The sequence below is a fragment of the Urocitellus parryii genome, chromosome 11 (assembly GCF_045843805.1).
Source record: "Urocitellus parryii isolate mUroPar1 chromosome 11, mUroPar1.hap1, whole genome shotgun sequence".
NCBI lineage: Eukaryota > Metazoa > Chordata > Mammalia > Rodentia > Sciuridae > Urocitellus > Urocitellus parryii.
The window spans coordinates 37,148,739-37,169,380 of NC_135541.1; the positions used below are offsets into that span (position 1 = coordinate 37,148,739).

A 20,642-nucleotide genomic window follows, 5' to 3' on the forward strand; every position below is an offset into this window, starting at 1 on the left:
TGTTTTCTCACAAAAATAAGGAATGTTTTCTTGGCAATGACAAGTTAGCAATCCCTCCTCTCTTCTTCATCTGGATGTATTCAAAACTTTCCAGCCCTCTATCTTCCAAATCTAGACAAACTATTTAAAAAATCAAGGCCTGCATTTTGTGACCAAAAGTCCTACTTGATAAGCTGCTTAACTGTATTCTGACTCAGAGAAATCTAAAGACTAGGTTGTAGGGTGAGTGTGTGACTTACTCTGGTCAAACGACACCACTGTAACTGTCAGTCATGCTCTGATTAAGCAAAGCACTGGTTCGCAAAATTATTCCACATTTTGTGGTGTAACTATAATGAATCAGATTTGGATTCTGACATATTGTTATATCTGATAGCACTCCTATTTTTACATTTGTATTACTGTAGGTAAAGGAATGGTAATATTAATTTTTGTCAAGTGAAATTTATACCTAATTCTGTACTACAAGAGTATAACTCTTAGTGTCAAAATGAAAATTTTTCTCTGAAAATATTGTTACCTTATACTTGACACTATCTGATGGAGAACAGATAGTTCTCTGGAAAGACTCACTAACAAAAACATACAGCCCGGGCAAAATGACGTTAAATGTACTGTTGAGAGGCTCATTTCTGCTTCAACCCTGGCTACCTATTTACAAAGCAGTAGACATGGAACACCTAATAATTCTTTTCTGGGTTAAGTGAGGGCAGGAGGGAAGACCAAGCAAATCAGATACTCAAATTTCAGCATATAATTATTCAAATAAAATTTTAATAATTTCAGTTTAATACAACTGAAAATGTAGTGTCATTAAACAGTATTTTCTGCTAAATTTCAAATTACAGGTTTGTGGGCCATTTTTGAGCAGAAGCATCCTACTAGGTATTCAGTTTATTAGCTAAGAGAACTGACAGTATTGTGGCAGGAGGTAGGGAAGAACAATGATCAGCTCATAGAATTTGGCTAAGAAAGAAAAGAAAAATTCAATGCAGTTAACAAAGTAGCTACAGACATTAGTAAAATAAAAACACAACCCCAAACATCCATGTCTTAAATTACTAGGAAAAAAATACAGGTAAAGTTACAGCAAATACAGTCTTCACAGATTTGGGTAACTTTATTTGCATTTATAGTGATTTCTTAAGGCTATGTCCAATGAAACCATTTTAAAAAGCTCTAGAAGAATGGAAATTTAAGTGTCTATGACACTTTTTAAAACAAAGCTTAAATTTCTGAATGAGCAAGATTCACTTTTGTAGGTAGAGGCCCTGCTTCTTCATGATCTTCAGTTTTAGATCTAACAACCACGAGAGAAGAAGCTGGATATCTGCTTAGCTTTTGTTCATTCACAAATTCCAAGTCACCATAGATACTCAGCTTCTGCAAGAGAAAAATCAGCACACATAAGGAATTTGATCACTGGGAACTTCTCCAAGTAAGTGATTTTGGCCATGAAAATCTAAGTAATTTCTCTAACATTACATAAAATGTAAAATTATTTTTTATAACGAACAAAGGAGAAAAATCCCCCAAAAGAGGTAGAGTATTTATACTACAATATTCTAAAACAGGAAATAAAAACAGTAATATGTATCAAAAATCACTTATACTGAAAAAAAAGGGCAACACAAAATTCTAGATACAATGAGTGACTTTCCTTCTTTTTTTAAATATGTAGTTTATAAATTTCTAAAATATTATAATACTTTTATAATAAAAATGTACTTAAAATTATTACCTAGGCCAAGTATGGTTTCACCTACAGAGTTAAAGCCTAAAAGTAATATATCCAAATGGATTTTTTCCACACATTTTTTTGAAAATATATCTTCTTAGAGAAGTACAGCCTCTTTTACAGTACAGCACATTCTCTGCTTTCCTTAACACTTTATACAACTATTATTGTGCTACTTAAACTAAACACCTTATCAGCCATAGTAAGATGGTATACAGTAAAAAATACAGGAGTTAATCTAAGGACATAAACTTCATTCCAGCATCAACACTTTCATAGTTATGCATCTCAGAAAGGTCACCTAGACTCTGTAAGCCTGTTTATTCATCTATAAAATGGAATGATAAAACCTGCTGTAGAATATTGCTGGACACTGTACTGACATATAAAATATATGAAAATACTTTGCGAGTTATAAGAACTACTTAAATGTTAGTTATCAACACTATCCTAGTCTACTTTCTAGGTACCTGTGTCTACTCAACCATGCCAATGACTTACTATTAGATTTTTATTTTAATTTCCCTCGTTTCTTCTTTTCTCTCTTTCTATGGTGCTTTGGAGACAGAAGAAAACTCCAGTTTATTTCAGTTGGATCTGATGTCAAAAACCATTACCTTATAGTTATATAAATAACTTTCTTTCCTTGAATGCTAAGTTGAATCATCAAATTACAGCATTTTTTTATATTTAGATTTTTTAATGTTAAATTTTTCTATTTATATATGACAGCAGAATGCATTACAATTCTTATTATATATAGAGAGAGCACAATTTTTCATATCTCTGGTTATATACATAGTATAATCACACCAATTCATATCTTCATATATTTACTTTGGATAGTAATGATCATCACATTCTACCATCATTAATTACCCCATACCCCCTCCCTTCCCCTCCAACCCCTCTGCCCTATCTAGGGTTCATCTAATCCTCCCATGGTCCTGCTCCCTACCCCACTATAAATCAGCCTTATTTGTTTTTTTGGGATCAGCTTACTTCACTTAGTTTATCTTCTCTAACTCCATCCATTTACCTGCAAATGCCATGATTTTATTCTCTTTTATTGCTGAGTAATATTCCATTGTGTATATAGGCCACATTGTTTTTTTAATCCATTCATCTATCTAGGTTGGTTCCATAGTTTAGCTACTGTAAATTGTGCTGCTATAAACACATTGATGTGGCTGTGTCCCTGTAGTATGCTATTTTTAAGTCCTTAGGGTATAGACCGAGGAGAGGGACAGCTGGGTCAAATGGTGGTTCCATTCCCAATTTTCCAAGAAATCTCCATACTGCTTTCCATATTGGCTGCACCAATTTGCAGTCCCACTAGCAGTGTATGAGTGTTCCTTTTCCCCCACATCCTTGCCAACACTTATTGTTGTTTGTATGCATAATGGCTGCCATTCTAACTGGAGTGAGATGAAATCTTAAGAGTGGTTTTAATTTGCATTTCTCTAATTGCTATTGATGATGAACATTTTTTCATGTATTTGTTGACTGATTGTACATCATCTGAGAAGTGTCTCTTCAGGTCTTTGACCATTTTATTGATTGGGTTATTTGTTTTAAATTACAGCATTTTCCCCAAACAAAAATTCTTTACCTTGGCAGTTATGTTTCCTGGGTCAGTTTAATTACTAAGGAAGTCACAATAGTATTTGCTCTCTCGGGGTTACTACAGAACACAACTCAGAATCACTAACAGCCTAGTTTTACTGCTTCTAAAGCAATAATTACTCCCTAACATTTGTGGCAATTAATTTAAAATTTTAAGTGGTTCTACAAGTCATCTCTATGCCAGCTTAAAAACTGAATGCTAATAGTTCTTTTCAGTCTCAGAGAACTGGGAAGAGAAACTTTGCTCAAGGCAATCAACATTAATGACACCACAGTAGTTAGCATCATAGAAAACCAGGAACAATGATTCTTGTGTTGCAAACGTGTAATTTTCATATGTGCCAACCTCAACCAGATTAAAACCACCAAATCTTCTCTCATTCTGTGAGTAGAGAGGCCTTGTTGTTTTTTTTTTTTTTTTTTTTTAGTTAAACAAATAAAGCACTTAAAATGGTTTCATATGGCTCAGTCTTAAAATGGCCCAAGGGTAAGAATTAAATTTACCTCAGAGGGAACATACTGCTCTACAGCTGTAGCAACAGCTGCACAACAAATCCAGAGCAACACCATCACCGAAAGGACAAGAGTCATGGTTAAAATCCACCCAGAGTTACTGGAAAAAAAAAAAAAATCAACAATTGGTCATACTAAAATTTGGTAAAATAAAAAACAAAAGAGTCTTAACATAATTAAAGGCAAGCAGCCTTATACACTTACCTGATTAATATAATTAAGACTTTGTGTACTATCTAAAAGTATTTTTAAAACATGCTAATAGAAGGAAACATTATAATAGCAATTAGTGTATTAGGGTGATATGATGTCCTTTCCTCCATTTCTAAAGTTTCTGTAGCATGGCTACATAACTTTCATAATAATAATAATAATGATGATAATAATAAAATCAAACCCATTGACTTTTCATTAAATACATAAAATTAAACTACTTTATTGTTAATAATACTTTCTAGGGCAAATAAGTGTCCTATAAATTGAAAAATTAATTATATTAAGTGTCACATGTTATTTTTTGCAAGGTATTACAATTATACTTTAGGAAAACTCACTATCTCAAAAAGTTATGAATTAGGTAAATTAAAAAATGATCATTTGTTTTATAAACAGATTCACAACTGGCTTCCAAAATTCAGCTTACCTATAACAATTCAAATATTTAACTGCTACAATTTACTTATTCTTGAATTTAAAAGAACTCATCTGAGGCATCTTGTAACCATTATGATATATCATAATAAAGAGACAGTTATATTTTCATTTTGATTAAAAAATCTTTAGGCAGAGATAAGTTACGAGAATCAGTTACTATAGAATTTTTTTTTCATAATTGACTGATTAAAATTCAAAGAACCAGGCCTAGAGGTGCTGGCCTGTAATCCCAGCAGCTCAGAAGGCTAAGGTTCTACGGAACTCAGCAAGACTCTGTCTCAAAATAAAATAAAAAAGTACCCTTGGGTTCAATCTCCAGTACCTAAAACAAAATGAAACAAAAAGATTCAAAGAACAGGAAAAAAATCAAGCTATTTTTTTTTTTTAATGTTTAAGAATCTAATTCTGGGCCTGGGGTTATAGTTCTATGGTACAGCACTTGCCTACCACGCATGAAGCCCCAGGTTTGATCCCAGCACTATGGAGGGGAAAACAAAGAAAGAAAGAAAAGAATCTCATTCTGAAAAACTGTATACTATTGGCTGCCAAGCTGTGCATCAGTTCACTGGTCCCTGCCAAGATGCAGCAGCAGAGTGGTGGAGCTGTGGAGCAGGCCTAAGCACAGGTAGACAGCATGGGGTTGGGCACAAGGAACCAATCACATGGTGGGCCTGAGGTACAGACCAACACCCCAGGTGAGCCAAGGATTACTGACCTGTCATCCCACCAGAGCTCAGCACTGCCCAGTGGACACCAGCTCCACACAGCACTGCAACTCCAGACCCTACCCCCACCCCCACTGAGCATGTGTGACTTGCGAGAAAATAGAAGTAAGTCAACCCTGAATGGGATTCAGGGCTAACCAATATCTTTAGTACTTTTCTAAACTCTTAAGTAGCATAATTTTGAATCAATAGTACTTTTCTAAACCCCGATTAGTATGAATTTGGACCAATAGTGTTGACCCAAGTGCTATATAAACCCCTAGACTAGTACACTTAGGTGGCAACTCTCTTCCGTCCCTTCTCAACTTGTGGGAGTTGTTCCTATTTCTATTCTTCAATAAATCCTACATGTCTAAATCTTACACTCATTCATCCTGGCCTATGGATTTCATTCTTCCATTCATAAGACAAGAACCCAGAAAGAAGAAACTGATGGAGAGCTGCTGGGGTCTGCTGCAACACTGGAAGGCATGGCCATTAAGAGCTGCAACACTTCTCCACTGCAGAGACCTGTAGCTTGTGCAGACCTCACCTTCCAGAGGAAGTGGAGAAACTTGGGTATCAATATGGTAGTCTATTTTTTCACATTTCTGCTCATCAGATCCTACCTAATAAATATCTATACTTACCAACATAACTCATTCACTTAATGGTTTGTCAAGTCTTGGACATACCAAAGAAATAGTATACCCAGACACTGTCTCCCAGCAAAAGAGGTGGATTTTGGAGAATGTACTGTATTAAAAAGCAGGGAACTTTCCTGTTATGCCTTAAAGCATTCCAATTTAAAAAGATAAGAGTAAGATATATTTTAAAAGGAAAAAACACCTACTTTTCTCTATATGATCCAGCCCTACTCTGAGAACTACGGAATCTATTTCTATGAATGAGGATATACCTGATAACTGGATTGCACTAGCAACTTATTAAGACAGAAAACTGGGGCCCAGCCAGGCATGGTGGCACAAACCTAATAATCCCAGCTACTCAGGAGACTGAGGCAGGAGGACCCCAAGATTGAAGCCAGCCATGGGAACTTTGTGAGACCCTTTTTCAAAATAAAGTAAAAAGGTTAGGGATATAGATCAGTGGTAAAGTCCTTGCACATGTGAGGCTCTAGGATCCATCTCTAATACTGGGGAAAAAAGAGAAGAAAAGAAAACCAGGGCTAATCTTAGAGTTCATCTTCTTTCCCAACCTCAGTAACAAAGAAATCCCTACATCATAAAGAGTCTCAACTATCTCTGTTATCTCCTGTTCTGCTTATCAACAGCCCTAGTTCAGGCCTCGTAATTTCTTGCTGACTTACCAAAGCTCTCCAGCCTGATCCTTTAATTTATCCTTCACATAGAGGCTTCTTCCTGAAAATTATATTTGATTATTTTGCCACTTCTGTCTGGTTCTTATCTGCCTATTTTGATAAAATTTGTGGCAGTCCTGGACTTCCATAAACAGTAATGTACTTCATACATTTAATAGGAAGGCAGTTTATCTGAAAAAAACTTAAGTTCAGGGCCAACCTCAGCAACTGAATGAGATCCTGTCTCAAAATAAAAAATAAAAAAGGTTGGGGAGGTAGCTCAGTAGAGTAAAGCACCCCAGGGATCAATCTCCATTACCCCCACCCCCCTGCAAAAATGCCAGGTAATGTACTATTGAGAATCAATTATAATTTTAGATTAGGCAATTATTTAAGTTTCTACAAATTTAAAACTGCAAAATAGATAATAAACAAACCGAAAACCAAAAACAACCTAAATAAATGCAAGAGAAAAACTGTCTTTTTCTTTTTTGCACAAGTCAAAAGCAGGTTTATAAATGAAAGGAAGAAGAAATTTAAAGTTAAACCCTCATTTCTCACATAGTCTTTAAACATTTTGTTTAGAAAAGGTATTAATTTAAAGTTCCATATAACATTATTAATATGTGATAAAACCTGCTAAGAAACTGTAGGAAGCACACAGTTTGAACAACTGTAGCATTATATTTGAGACGGAACAGCCCATTACAGTGTACACACTGTGAAACAGACCTGTTAAGACTTGTATAGAAGTGCTTGGTCTGGTATCTGACACAGAAGAAAACAATCAGTAAGTGACATAGCCCACTGTGACACAACTCCCCCGCCCCCAACCTTTGTGGGGAAGGCAGCAGAGAAGATGAGAAGACTCATATTAGAATGCCTTGGAGGAGTGCAAGCATGTACACTTTGATAAAATCCTCTTCTTACCCTCAGAAAGCTCAACAGTCCTTCCTAAGAAAGAATAAGGTACCCTTTACTCCTGTCTTCCTTGTCATTCTTAAAAATCCCTGGCTTAGAGATGACATTCCATAGTGTATGATACAAAGCCTTTTTTTTTTTTTTTTTTTTTTTTTTAGAGAGAGAGAGAGAGAGAGAGAGAGAATTTTTTAATACTTATTTTTTAGTTTTTGGCGGACACAACATCTTTGTATGTGGTGCTGAGGATCGAACCCAGGCCACACGCATGCCAGGAGAGCGCGCTACTGCTTGAGCCACATCCTCAGCCCAAGCCTTTCTTATAGTCTTTATCTGTCTCCTCTAGCCTCATATCTGGCCATTCACATAAAAACAACAACAAAATCAGATCCCAAAACCATTCAGACATATTTTAAATTAGAACTTCATTTAAATATCTAGAGAAGCACATTTTTTAGCATTAATCAAGGAATCCTAACAAGAAGAATGTTCTTACACTGTGGAAAACAAAACAATCTGCTTGGATTTCACTAAAGTAACATGGGAGAGGAGGAGTTAGGAAGAGGCTGGTCAAGGGGTACACAGTTATAGTAAGTACTGGCATTTTATTGCATAGAGTTAATGATAATGTATTATACATTTTAAAATTGCTAGAGCAGAGGGTTTTGAATGTTTTACCACAAAGAAATGATAAAGATTTGAGGTGGTATACTAATTACTGATTTGATTATTATGCAATGTATACATACATCAAAATATCACTTTGTACAACTATGTATCAATTAAAAGATAGAACATTTAATTTATCTTCTGTACACAAAAAGAGGCATACATACAGAGAGAGGCATCTTAAAAAGCCATCGCTTTCTCCATCCTCAAGATAGTTCCTGTGTGCTTGTGCACTTCTCATTTGTAGATCTGCTGAAATAATAGTACAAATTTATTACATCCTATATTCTAAAAGCTAGTCTCATATGTATCTCTAGATAAACTCACTGCACAGATATTCAACACTTTTTATATGTGTAATCTTAACACATTTTACATGCTTGCAAGTTCCTTTGGTACATCAAAAACCAAATGGATATTCTACCACATAAAAGGTTTTCTGTCTTATTTTCAAATTCTTATTGACATTGATGCTGTTTAATTACATGTAGGCTTGAATGACAGAATTTGGTTCATTCTAGCCTAATTAAAAGATGGTCTTGCGTATGTTATGCGCTATAATTGTCCACAGTTCCTATCTGCCAATATGATCAGAAGTTAATTAAATCAGCATCTAAAATAAGGTCATTTATTTATTTGTACTGGGGATTAAATCAAGGGGTGCTCTGCCATTGAGCTACATCATCAACCCTTTTTATACTTTATTTTATAATAAAGAAAGATTCTCACTAAGTTGCTCAGGCTGGCCTTGAATTTGTGATCCCCCTGCCTCAGACTCTTGAGTACCTGGAACTATAGGAATGTGCCTGGCTTGGTAGTCTGTAAAATTTTAAAAGGAAGCTGTGTTTTAATTTGATGTCTTATGATCCTATGAGTTGAAATTCACTTTTTTTTTTAAATTTATTTTTTAGTTTTAGTTGGACACAATACCTTTATTTTATTTATTTATTTTTATGTAGTGCTCAGGATCGAACTCAGGGCCTTGCATGTGCTAGACAAGCACTCTACCACAACCCCAGTCCCAAAATTCACTTCTAATATGAAAATAAAAATAAAACTATATGGGCTGGGGTTGTAGCTCAGTGGTAGGGTGCTTGCCTAGTATGTGTGAGGCCCTGGGTTTGAGCCTTAGCACCATATAAAAATAAATAAAATAAAGGTATTGTGTCCAATTACAACTAAAAAAAAAATATATATAAATAGAATAGAATAGAATAAGGAACTCATACTTTGGAGATAGTTTTAATATTTTGTTAATTCGTTGGGAAATACCAGAATATTTCAGTAGTTCATACTCAAAAAGTGAAACAACCTAAGTGTTTTAAAAATAGGGGTTCACAAGTGTGGTCCCCAAGATGACAGCATCAGCAAAATATAGAACTTGTAGAAACTCAAATTCTCTGATCCTCTCCCAGACCTAATAAATTAGAAATATGCAGGTGGAAAGTCAACCCTACTATAACCAGATTTGACTACTAATGTTTTTATCCAAGCCATTTAAAATAAAACTTACAGGACATTTTGCTTAGAGATGATTCTCTCAAATTTGTAGGTTCCTGCTCCAACTGTGGTGCATACTGAATTTCTGGCTTAGACTAAAATGATAATGAAAGCAGTTAAGTCATTTGTCTTTCTTAAACTTTTTTTCCATAGCAAGTTCTATAACATATTATCTCTATAAACACTTCAGCTGAGAAAATGTAACAGAAGTCTGGTATAAAAAATAAAACATATTAATTATAATATGTTTTAATTGCATTTCCTGACATTAGATCTAGTGCTTTGCAAAGAAACAGATTTCTGAAATCATCAACTATTTAAGCAGTTTAATTTTCTGACCAGATAAAGTGAGCCAGAGAGAGAGCAAGAGGCAAATTATGCATTAAACACTAGAACCTGTAAAAATAATTTCTAACTCTAGTTGATCAGGAATAACTCAGCTGACAAAAACTTTTGGTTAAACACATATTTATTTTTTTCTTTTCTAAGTTTTAACAATTCATAAACTGTAGGCAAATACTCCATATTTTCCATTTTTTATATAGCTCTAATTCTCTGAAATAGGGTTCCTCTATCCTATTTACAGTCAAATTGACACAAATTCTACAGAGAACAGCTACTCTCACATCTAATGAGGAGCAAGTGTGAGCTCCATTCTCAAGTGCTTTAATGGCATTACATAGCTTAAGAACACAGAATTTGCTCATGAACTAATTATTTCAGTGCTGGGGATTGAATCCAGGGCCTCACACATCCTGGGTGAATGCTCTACCACTGAGCCCCATCCTCAGCCCTATTAATTTTCTATTTTGAGACATAAGTCTTCCTAAATTGCCAAGGATGGCCTCAAATTTGCAATCTTCCTGCCTCAGCCTTTCAAGTTGCTGGGATTATAGGCATGTACCACCATGCCCATAAATATAAAGTCAGAAAATTTCTGTGTTTTACTTACCACCTTATTAGGTACAGGGGACTCAAGCTTAGGATAGTGCTCAAAACGACATACTAGCCATTCAGTAAACCGCTTAAATGGCAATAATTAAAAGGTATACCATATTATCTAAGAGGAAGACAGTGTCACAACATAATTTATTGACTGGCAAATTTGAGGAATTTTCTGAATTAAATGGAAGACAGCATGGTAACGTGGTATACTTGCCTTGGAGCTAAAGTACCCTGCATTTGAAGCCTAATTCCGTCACTTAACTGGCAACATGACCTTAAACAAACTAAACTCACTGTTGCCTCATCAATAAAATAGAGATAATATAACCTCATAAAGTTGAAGATGTGAGATAATATAGTTAACTTCCATATATCATCCATGGGTTTCACTTCTTTGGATTCTGCAATCATGGATTCAACCAATCATGGATCAAAAATATTTGGAAAAAATGTGTACTGAAAATGTACAGATTTTTTCCTGTTGTCATTGAATGATGCAGTATGACAACTATTTACATTGTCTTATACTGTGTTAGATATTATAAGTAACCTAGAGATGATTTAAAGTGTAGTAATGCACTGTTCAACAACAGTCTGCATATTTGATGGTGGTCCCATGACTGTAGCATGTAGTCATGTTTTAGCCTGATCATGTATTTTTCAGACTGTGTCCCATTATTAAGAGACACATGACACATTATTAAGTACATGAGAGGGTTGTGTAGGCTACATGCAAATACTGCACCATTTTATATAAAGGTCTAGAGCATCTTAAAATTTTAGTATCCACAGAAGTTACTGGAACAAATCCCTCATAGACAACTCAGGAATAAACAAATCCCCCATAGTTAACTCAGGGATAACTACATATATAAAATGCCTAGTGTAACTGAATTTTCTAGGAACCACAGCTATTGTCAATTCACATGGTAAATGAGAGGAAAAGTTATCTCTAATAAGAAAAATGCTTTTCCACAAGTTCTCTTACAAGAATTATGAGAAAAAGCATTTTTTAAATTATAAACAACTAAATATTATGTCATATTACTTTCCTCTAATATCTGTATGCTATCTGCCACTGTTTACATGCAAAATATATTAATTATTCTTATTTCCAATATCTAAAAATTTCATTTTTATCAATTTAACTACCAAAAATTTTAGATGACTCAAAGTTCCAATTAGATAAGAACAAAAAGGCTTTAGATAGGGCTTCCAGGAGCACAAGAAAGGGCAAATTACACAGTGTTCTGATGTCCCCTATTTTTATGAAGGCCAAATAAGTATTATTTGATGACATGTATTTGTAAGTGACTGAGCTGTATGGTTATATGCCAAGACATTCTTTAAGAACAATACATTTACTGTTGTTATTTAGATGGATCTATGAAACATGGTTGTTACCTGGAATATAACTATTTTTCCATCATCAGCTTGAAGATAAAAAGTCCATGAAGAGGTTATGAAGCTCTGTGCAGAGTCCATCATGTCACTCCAGAATGACCTCACAAGAGTTAGAGGGAACAGGAGATGCATTTTTGGCATCAGGGACATGAGCTAAACAAACAAAAAATTTAAATAATGAGAAATACATTATATATGTATGTTCAAAATTCCTCAAATCCTTACTGGGATATGGAATAAATAATTACACGATTTCACCATAATCATTAGCATTAAACTTTTAGATACCTATGCAAATTAATTAATGGCAAAGCCTAAAATTCCAGGCTTCTTTAATTGCACTAAACACATATGCTATTTGTCCCCTCTAACACAATAGCAGGCTTTTGAGTCAGATCCAAAAATATGGACTTTTAAGATTTGATTAAATACAGACTAATAAGGTCTTCAGAGGTAGAATGAGAGGGGACAAATCATACCATTCTCATCTTTAATGCTTTCATGTAGAATAAATCATGCTATTACGAACAGTAATAAAAATAAGGAAAAAAAATCAACTAAAAGAATATATGCATAACACATGAGATATCTGGTAACAGAATAGGGTGAGGAGATTATTTTAGGGTTAAGTATATGTAGTAGGTGCTCCTGATAGATTTAACATAATTGGTAACACCTCCTATCTAATTCTGACTTATTTAGCAGCACTGGGCTCCTTAGTGTGAAATAACACTAAGGCATTATGGGATATTTAGAGCAGTTTTTTAGAATCAGAAGATCTATATTCAGGATCCAATTTTCCCATTTAATAGTTGAGAACTCTTTCAATGATTCACTGAATAAACATTTTATTGAGGTTATAAATTCAAACAGACTGGGGATCATGTGTGGTTTTAATCATCAATGAATATCTATGTTTTATCTGCATAATCTATATAAAACAGAGGTTCAACCCGGGTTGATACGTACATACAGTGAGACGGGTAGTTTGTATGTATAAACAGTGAGTATATATACATACAAACTGGGGTGAGGGGTAAATAAAAAAGTTTCGTAAAGAAATGACACTTGTCGGGCTGGGGATGTGGCTCAAGCGGTAGCGCGCTCGCCTGGCATGCGTGCGGCCCGGGTTCGATCCTCAGCACCACATACCAACAAAGATGTTGTGTCCGCCGAGAACTAAAAAATAAATATTAAAAAAAAAATTCTCTCTCTCTCTCTCTCTCTCTCTCCTCTCTCACTCTCTCTTTAAAAAAAGAAAAAAGAAATGACACTTGTCTACAGTCAAGGATTCACTAGGCACATGGGAAGTAGAAGGAACAGACATGAAATAGTGTGTCATAACTTGAGAACTATTTAGTATGTACACAATAAGCAGAAAAGGAACTTAAAACACTTGAAATGTTTAATGGCTCTTAAACAGTTAAAAATATGCTTAACGCTGGTTAAGAGAAATACAAATTAAAACTACAATAGATTGCCAAGGGCTGGGGAGAGGACGGAAGGAGAGTGACTGCTAATGGGTATGAGATTTCTTTTGAGAGTAATGAAATATTTTGGAATTAGATGATGATGATGTTTGTACAACTTTGTGACGATATTAAATATCACTGAATTATACACTTTAAAGGGTAGGTTTTTCGTAATATGTTGCTCTTTTTCTCAAAATTAAAAATGCACATACCTCTTAACTCAGCAATTCTATACCTATGGTTTTAGTCTATAGGTATATTCACAAATGTGCACAATATAGAATACCATTTATAAAATAAAAAGATTTTTAAAAAAAAACCCACATTTACAAATAAGGGATTGCTTACATAAATGATACACCTATATGGAATATTATATAGTGGAAAAATGAGTACAAGCTCTTCATTTATACTTGTATCTACATAAAATAAATATGTATATTCCTTTACATGCATAAAATTCCTCCATATTGATAACCTTGGCTACAAAATGGAGGAAAATTGAGTGCTTGACACAGAAAACTTTTCACAAATGGGGAGTAGAAGAATAGCAACATATATTTCCTATGTAAAAATTAATAAAATTAAGAACTATTCCTCTAGTATGTTTGTAGTATAGAGTATGAGGAGTAGGGAACTTTTAAGAGATGACACTGGAGAGGTAATCAGAAGCTAGGCTGTGATAATCATTTGAAATTATACCTATATGTATTTGGGAACTACTGAATTATGTAAGACAGGTGAATGACATAATATTTGCATTTAGAAAAAACAAATATCTAGACCCCGTTAAAGTGGAAAAACTGTGAAAAGTAATTTAGCCAATATTGATAAGAAACAATGATTAGCTGACTTAAGGTAATGGCAACTGGGATGCAAAAAAGGACTCAGATACTAATTTCTCTTATGCTCAGTTTTTTCACATGTAAAATTGGATATCTCTACCGAACATAAGAAACAAAATGAAAATATAGAAGTAAATGTAATTTTTAACAGAAAAGCATTGTTTAGAAGTCATTCAACTGACTTCCATTTGTAAATATAATTTGTTTGATGAAAACTAAATGTAAAATACAATACTTAAAATAGGATCAAGTGGGTAATAAGCACTTCAACCAATACAAGTCAGAACTATGGAGCAAGCAATTTTGAAAGGCAATATGGTTTCATACTTGTTCTTGTCTCAATTCAGCAAATGGCAGCTGATTCTGGCAACCAAGATGGCAAGCATATTGCTCATCAGATTGGGAATATGCTTCTGTACATGCTGAAAGAGAAAAACAGTCAAATTTAAAAAGAGACGGGGGATGAAAAGAGAATGGATAGGAAGAGAAAAAAAAAAGGATTTGGCATTTTATAAAGAAATTTCTTATACTTAAATAAGTATTTCATCAACATGAATTTCCAAATTTGATAATAGTAGGAAATGTAATATTTTAATAGAACTCCATATTATCTCCCTTCTACAAGTCAAATGTTTCATGTAATAATCTATTAATTACACATCTAGGTTCTGGCTATATGATGGCAATCATATAGGGGAAAAGCATGAACTGGTGTCCTGAGGATGTCATTCAAAGTCTTAGTTCCATCATTTGTTGTAACAAGATGAAGTGTTTAACCTATGATCATTGATTTCTAAAAATCTAAAATAGAAATACCACTGCCTACCTCAGGTTGATGAAATAAAATAAATCAATTAGTTTACCGCCCTAAATTCTAAGAAATCTGAACTAGAAAATGTTGTCTAGAAGGTGACTCTAAAATTAAACTGGCCCTTTACCAGACATATTCTCTCCATTTTGTTCATTGAAGCCATTTTTTTCTTGTGATATAACATTTCATCAATATAATAATTGTGTTTTTCTTCTCAATTCAGTCATGAATTTGTAAACTCAGAGGTGCTAGATATTAAGCTGAACAGCATTAAGCAAATATGAGCCTTGGCGTGGTGATAGGTAATATTCTACACTGAATAAACTGTACTGATTAGGGAAATTCCATTACACTTATTTATAAATGTCCACTGAGCCCTGATTATGGATTTATTTTATTTATTTATTTTTAAAAAAATATTTATTTTTTTAGTTGTAGTTGGACACAATACCTTTATTTTATTTACTTATTTTTATGTGGTGCTGAGAGCCCCTATAGATTTATTTTATTAAAAACAACTCTTCTAGCAAAAGGAAAGAACAGTGATTCAACTGGTAACAAAGCCTCTGGTTACTTCTTTTACTAGCACTAGCATGGCCAACAAAGAATATACTATTAAGTACTGAGTCAGAAGACTGACTCAGGAGCTGGGGTTGTGGCTCAAGTGGTAGTGCGTTTGCCTAGCATGTGTGAGGCACTGGGTTCAATTCTTAGCACCACATATAAACAAATGAATAAAGGTCCATCAATAACTAGTAAAAATTTTTTTTTAAAAAGCCGGATTCAGTAAAAGCCTTCAAGTTAAGTCAACCAACTTGTGATTCAAAGGCTTATTAGAAAAATTATACTACCTCTGAAAAGGTAATGATGAATTACAGGTAGGGTAATTACTGCTGCATTTGTCTAAACAGAATATTTAAACAAAGGTGTTCGATCCATAGTACAAAATAAATAATGTCTCAACAAACAGATGAAATTTAAAGCCCATGAAATTTCTAGAAACACCCTTAAAACTCTAAATTCATAATAACTACAATATGTTGGATGACCAGTTTAAACAGTATGTAATTTTCTAAGGAAAATGCATAAAAACATAACACAACTCAAAGAAAACACCAATGTTCTATATAGCTTCTTACCAGATTCACATTCCAATTTGGTCCGATTTAAATCAATTCCATCATCCACAAACTGACAAATTGAAAACAGCCTGCAACCTCTTTGACAAGCATACAACTCCTCTTCCTAGGGAGATCAAGAACAGGGAGGATTACCAAAAAGTAAGATTTTTTTTCTCAGGTAAAAAAAGGTCAAGAAGAAAGTAAAGTTAGTAGGATTTATTTTAAACCATCCAATGACTTTTATAACTGAAAGAAAAAAAAAATGAAAGGAGCCAAGTAACACCCAACACTTGTACATCATAAAGAAGTTTAATTCTTAATTTTAAAAGGGATACCAAGAAAAACGTCTAGTAGCTAAAACTATCATCCTTTTCCCATATTCTGTGGTCACAATTTGTGGGGAAAAAGAGAGAAAGTAGTAAGCAGTACCCTACGACCAAAGGTGTGCTTCTGCCACATAGTGTTTAAATCTTAGGATTATAGTGACTAGCTTCAGGTGGCAAATGGGTCACAAAGGCCTATCAATAAAGTGAGGTATACATGTATAAAAATGCTATGTAAAAGAATTGCTTAAGTTTGGCTTACTTTAACTGCAAACACAAACAAGAGCAGAGTGACATACAGAAAAAGCTACTGCAATAGTTGGACCTGAATCAAACCATTTAAGGAAGTAACAGCACAAGTTATTTTACCTGTCAAAATCTCAGCTTTCTCATTACAAAAGGAGACAACAGCTGTTATCTCCAAACTCCTCAATAATTCTAGAATACAGCTGTTCCTAGCACAGTGCCTGAGACATAGAACATACTTAACAAATGGTAATATTAAACATAATATATTTTAAAAATAAGAAACAATAATTACAAGTATCACTGTACACGTGTGGGAGCTCAAATTGGATGGACGTATGGTTCTTCATTACTGAAAAATAGTAATTGCTTAATAATACTAACAACAGTGTTTTCAACAGTTTTTTTTTTTTCTATGATAAATACATATAGTTTTCAAAACAGACTAGTGCATACGGGGAAGCCCCTTCAACTTACTGTGTGGTCCACTGTGTACAAACTGGCAGGCACCTAATAAGGAAACAGCATGTGCATATACCAGTTAGCAACTAATGGAATACAATGGTATGCATTTCTTTCCAGCAGAAGAATTAGTAAAATTAATGCAGCAGCAACAATACATAAGAGATGGCTGCAGATCTAATATCAAATAAGTTTTATTATACAACCTCAAAGGTTTTTGGACCTCAGTTCTAATTGCATTTATTAAGCTCTTGTATGTGCCAGTTAAAAGTATCAGACCAGAAGAGGCTATGTGAGCTTATAAATTCATCTAATTTCTTATAACACACACTGCTTTTTCTTGAATGGCAAAGCATAATAATTTGCTGAAAGGCCAATAAGAAATCAGTGAAATAAATACATTATATACTTGTAATGCAATTTTATTAATAGGTGACAGCACAGGGCAACAGTTTGATGACTGAATTCTTATTCCACTACTTCTCTGTCATAGGACCTTCGGTAAGTCACTTAACCTTTCCTAGTTTTAATTTTAAAACACTACTTTGCAGGACTGTTGTGAGACTTAGAGAATACAGTAACATAAATTCCCCATCATACAGGTTAACAGATACTAGAGAGTCAATAAATTTTAAGTCCAGGATATTTAGGGAGCCATAAGATTTAGGGTTCCTGGTAAGAATTCTTTAATGAATGAATAAACATGACTTATCAATAAAACACTGTTAGAAAACAGTGGCTATTTAAAAAACGGATAGGTTCCCAGTATGTATATCCTTTCAAATTATTTATTTTCCCAGCATTCTGCCCCATACTACATATTTGCTGGGAAAATCTCAAAAAAGAAAACAAACATTAGAACAATACAAAGTAAGTCTTGACCTAATTCTAGGCCAAATCAATATTAATGAATTTCTTCTTAATAGCCTCTTAATGATGTGAAATTTGTTTGTAAGAAGATAATAGTGTAGTTAGGGGGCAGTATTCATTGATTTAAGTCTGGAAGTCTTAATTTCTCATTTCTCTCAATTAATATCTTGCACTCTGAACGTTTTAGAATAATCTCATCTTCTATGCTTTTTTAAAAATTGATAATCCTCATGCAATTAAGTAAACAAAGTACAGAAAGTAACAGCATTTGGAACTTTTTCAAAGACCTGAAAACACTTCCCAATATGGAACATCGTAAATGTCACTGGAATTGTCTTCATAGCCACTCTGTAGTTGAAGAATGCAAAGAAGGCAAGCCACATCGGTTAAGCAAATAGCATTCAAGAGATGAAGGGAAATCGAGGGAAAAGAGAGTCCAGCAACATCAGCAAAAGCACTTATAAAGTAAAGTGTGGGGGGGAATATACCCAAATTATATATGGGGAAGGTGTGGGGAGAGTTGCCAAGCAATTTAGAATGCTGAGTAAATAGAGTTCTTAAGAGGCCGAAAAACAACTTGAGAAGTGGGACGAAATTAAAGGAAAGGCAGGGGCTAGGGGCTAGGGGCTAAGGACAAGGGGCAGGGTGCAGGAAGTGCGAGAAGGGTGGCGCTCTCTTAAACTGTGAACACCCTTCTGTGGACAGTCTAATCTTTACCACCCAACAGATTCCATCTTCCGCACACTGAGTAGTTTGTTGGTTTTTGTTTTCGAAGGCAGAAACCTAACTGGTGCTTCTCTAAGACATTCCAGGTCTTATCGGCAATATGCGGAAGCCCTTTCTGGACGTCTCACGACTCCTGGGGCTGCTTAACACTTTTCAGACTATAGTGAAATAAATTGTCTACTTGTCTGACTCCCACTCTGCACTCCCGAACCACAGAGGCGCTCAATAAACCTGGGTGTCAGTCTTCCGCGGCCTCGTGCATCGGCGCCTCCCTCCCCAACCCCCTTGCGCTCCTTGCAGGCAAGGACCCGCATCCTCCTCCTCGCCAGTGTTCGACTCTGCTGCCGCTCGTCAAGCACCCACAGGAAAGCGACCGCGTCCTTCTCATCGTGGGGGGCCCCAGCCTATCACCGAGTAGTGCAGCACAAACTTCCGGTAATGAAAAGCACCAACGGGGTGCAGGCGGGGTTAAGGAGGAAAACAGGGGCTACACGGGCAGATCGCGGCTCTAGGGCGGATTCGCCGCTAGGGTCTCAGAGCCGACACTGGTGTGGGGAGCCGAAATGGGCGGCCTGGGAAAGGTGGAAGCCCGGTTTGGACGGGCCCTACCTTGGGGTAGGTGTGCAAGGGGTAGGTCAACTGGCAGGCCCGGTGGCAGGACGCCGTATCACCCAAGACCGAGTCAAACGCTTCAGCCGCAGCGGTCCCCGAACCTCCGGCCAGGGCCATGGTCAGCAACAGCAGCGGCGGGAGCCCCAGTTGAACCCGAACCCAGAGGCTCGCCTTCGGCGCCGCCATTTTGTTCCCCTCTGTCAGAGCAGCTCCTCTTGTTGCTGTTTTCTTTTCAGGGTTTCTCCTCCTTCCGGGCCAGCCCCTTTCCCGCCCCGCCGGCCGCAGCTTCCGCCTCAGCCTTGGCCTCGGCTCCGCCTGAGTCTACCCGAAATTGCCGCCGCGGGCCCCACCTCCGGGATTAGGAACCTCTAGGCCGGCGTGGGGAGGTGGGCCCAAGCATCGCGAGTTTCGGCGCGGAGCGGCGCTGGCTCCGCCCCTCGCGGGGCAGGCTGGGGCTTGTAGTTCTCCGCGGTGTCGGGCGGCGTGCTGGAGGAGAGCGGCTCCCTGGGACGGCCACCGCCCTGGGCGCCCCGCCCGCCCCTCGCGGTGCATTCTGGGGAGTGTGGTTCGTAGCCTTCGGGGGACTGGGCGGCTGAGCAGGCGAGCGAGTTTATAGCTCCAACGCTCGCGGCTGGCGGGGGCTTCGCTGGGCGCTCCTTGGAGGCGCAGGTGCTGTCAGGGCTGCTTTTCGTGGTGGGTGTCCTTTCCCGCGCTCCTGAGTGCAGGGTAGGGGCAGAGAGGGTAGTTCCTCTCCTCCCTCGGGGTCCGGAGCCTGACAGTCGTGGTTGGACTCCTCTGACCATTGATCAGTCCTTCCTGGAGATGGCTGCTTATTGTGAGGACCCTGCCAGGCCTAGAGGAGGTCGTTGCTGGTCACTAAGTCAACCTTTGGGATCGGGGCTGCAGTGGGGTAGTTGTTTAACAACCCTGACCCTAACCCTGCCACGAGCTTCCTAAGTTGCCCCGAGATCGGGATCCCCTCTACTGCCTGCGATTCTGGAAGCTAGGAACCTCCTAACCCAGGAAGTAGACTTTCTGTATAGTTTCAGGTCTTAGGCAGAGCCCCTTCCCCGCCCCCAAGAACTCTTACTTCCTGTTAATACTGTCCAAGAATCACCACGATTCAGGAGTGCTTCCAGAAAACCCAGTGGTTTTACTTTGG

General features: G+C 36.5%; 2 protein-coding genes across 8 annotated transcripts in view; one reads left to right on the top strand and one right to left on the bottom strand.

Moving 5' to 3' along the window:
- Nucleotides 1-754: 754 nt before the first annotated feature.
- Nucleotides 755-19,912, bottom strand: Tmem59 (transmembrane protein 59). 4 transcript variants are annotated; one of them, XM_026382057.2, is made up of 9 exons: nt 19,478-19,912; nt 17,288-17,320; nt 16,260-16,365; nt 14,637-14,731; nt 11,993-12,145; nt 9,657-9,738; nt 8,311-8,392; nt 3,869-3,977; nt 755-1,383 (listed from the first exon to the last, which is right to left on the bottom strand). In XM_026382057.2, the coding sequence occupies exons 1-9, from the start codon at nt 19,664-19,666 to the stop codon at nt 1,228-1,230; spliced, it is 1,005 nt and encodes a 334-aa protein (XP_026237842.1). In that variant the 5' UTR covers nt 19,667-19,912; the 3' UTR covers nt 755-1,227. The 4 variants fall into 4 exon arrangements, with proteins under 4 accessions (XP_026237842.1, XP_026237834.1, XP_026237859.1 ...); XM_026382049.2 differs by having other exon boundaries at nt 8,311-8,395; XM_026382074.2 differs by lacking the exon at nt 17,288-17,320 and having other exon boundaries at nt 19,478-19,911.
- The window catches only part of Tceanc2 (transcription elongation factor A N-terminal and central domain containing 2), a 38,363-nt gene continuing 36,901 nt past the window's right edge, over nt 19,181-20,642 (top strand). For 2 of the 4 annotated variants that reach the window (XM_026382095.2, XM_026382079.2), the window contains exon 1: nt 20,061-20,173. The gene's annotated coding sequence lies outside the window, so the exon portion shown is untranslated. Of the gene's footprint in view, nt 19,304-20,060; nt 20,174-20,642 lie in introns of those variants that run through there. The other 2 variants (XM_026382100.2, XM_026382086.2) reach the window with 2 other exon arrangements.

Bases quoted from the DNA above. Each gene is read 5' to 3' on its own strand.
- Tmem59 (XM_026382049.2), bottom strand. From the start codon at position 19,666: ATGGCGGCGCCGAAGGCGAGCCTCTGGGTTCGGGTTCAACTGGGGCTC. The intron at 9,739-11,992 runs GTAACAACCATG...TTATCATTTTAG, and splicing joins GAAAAATAGTTATATTCCAG to TCTAAGCCAGAAATTCAGTA. The intron at 8,396-9,656 runs GTAAGTTTTATT...CTATTATTTCAG, and splicing joins ATCTCTAAGCAAAATGTCCT to CAGATCTACAAATGAGAAGT.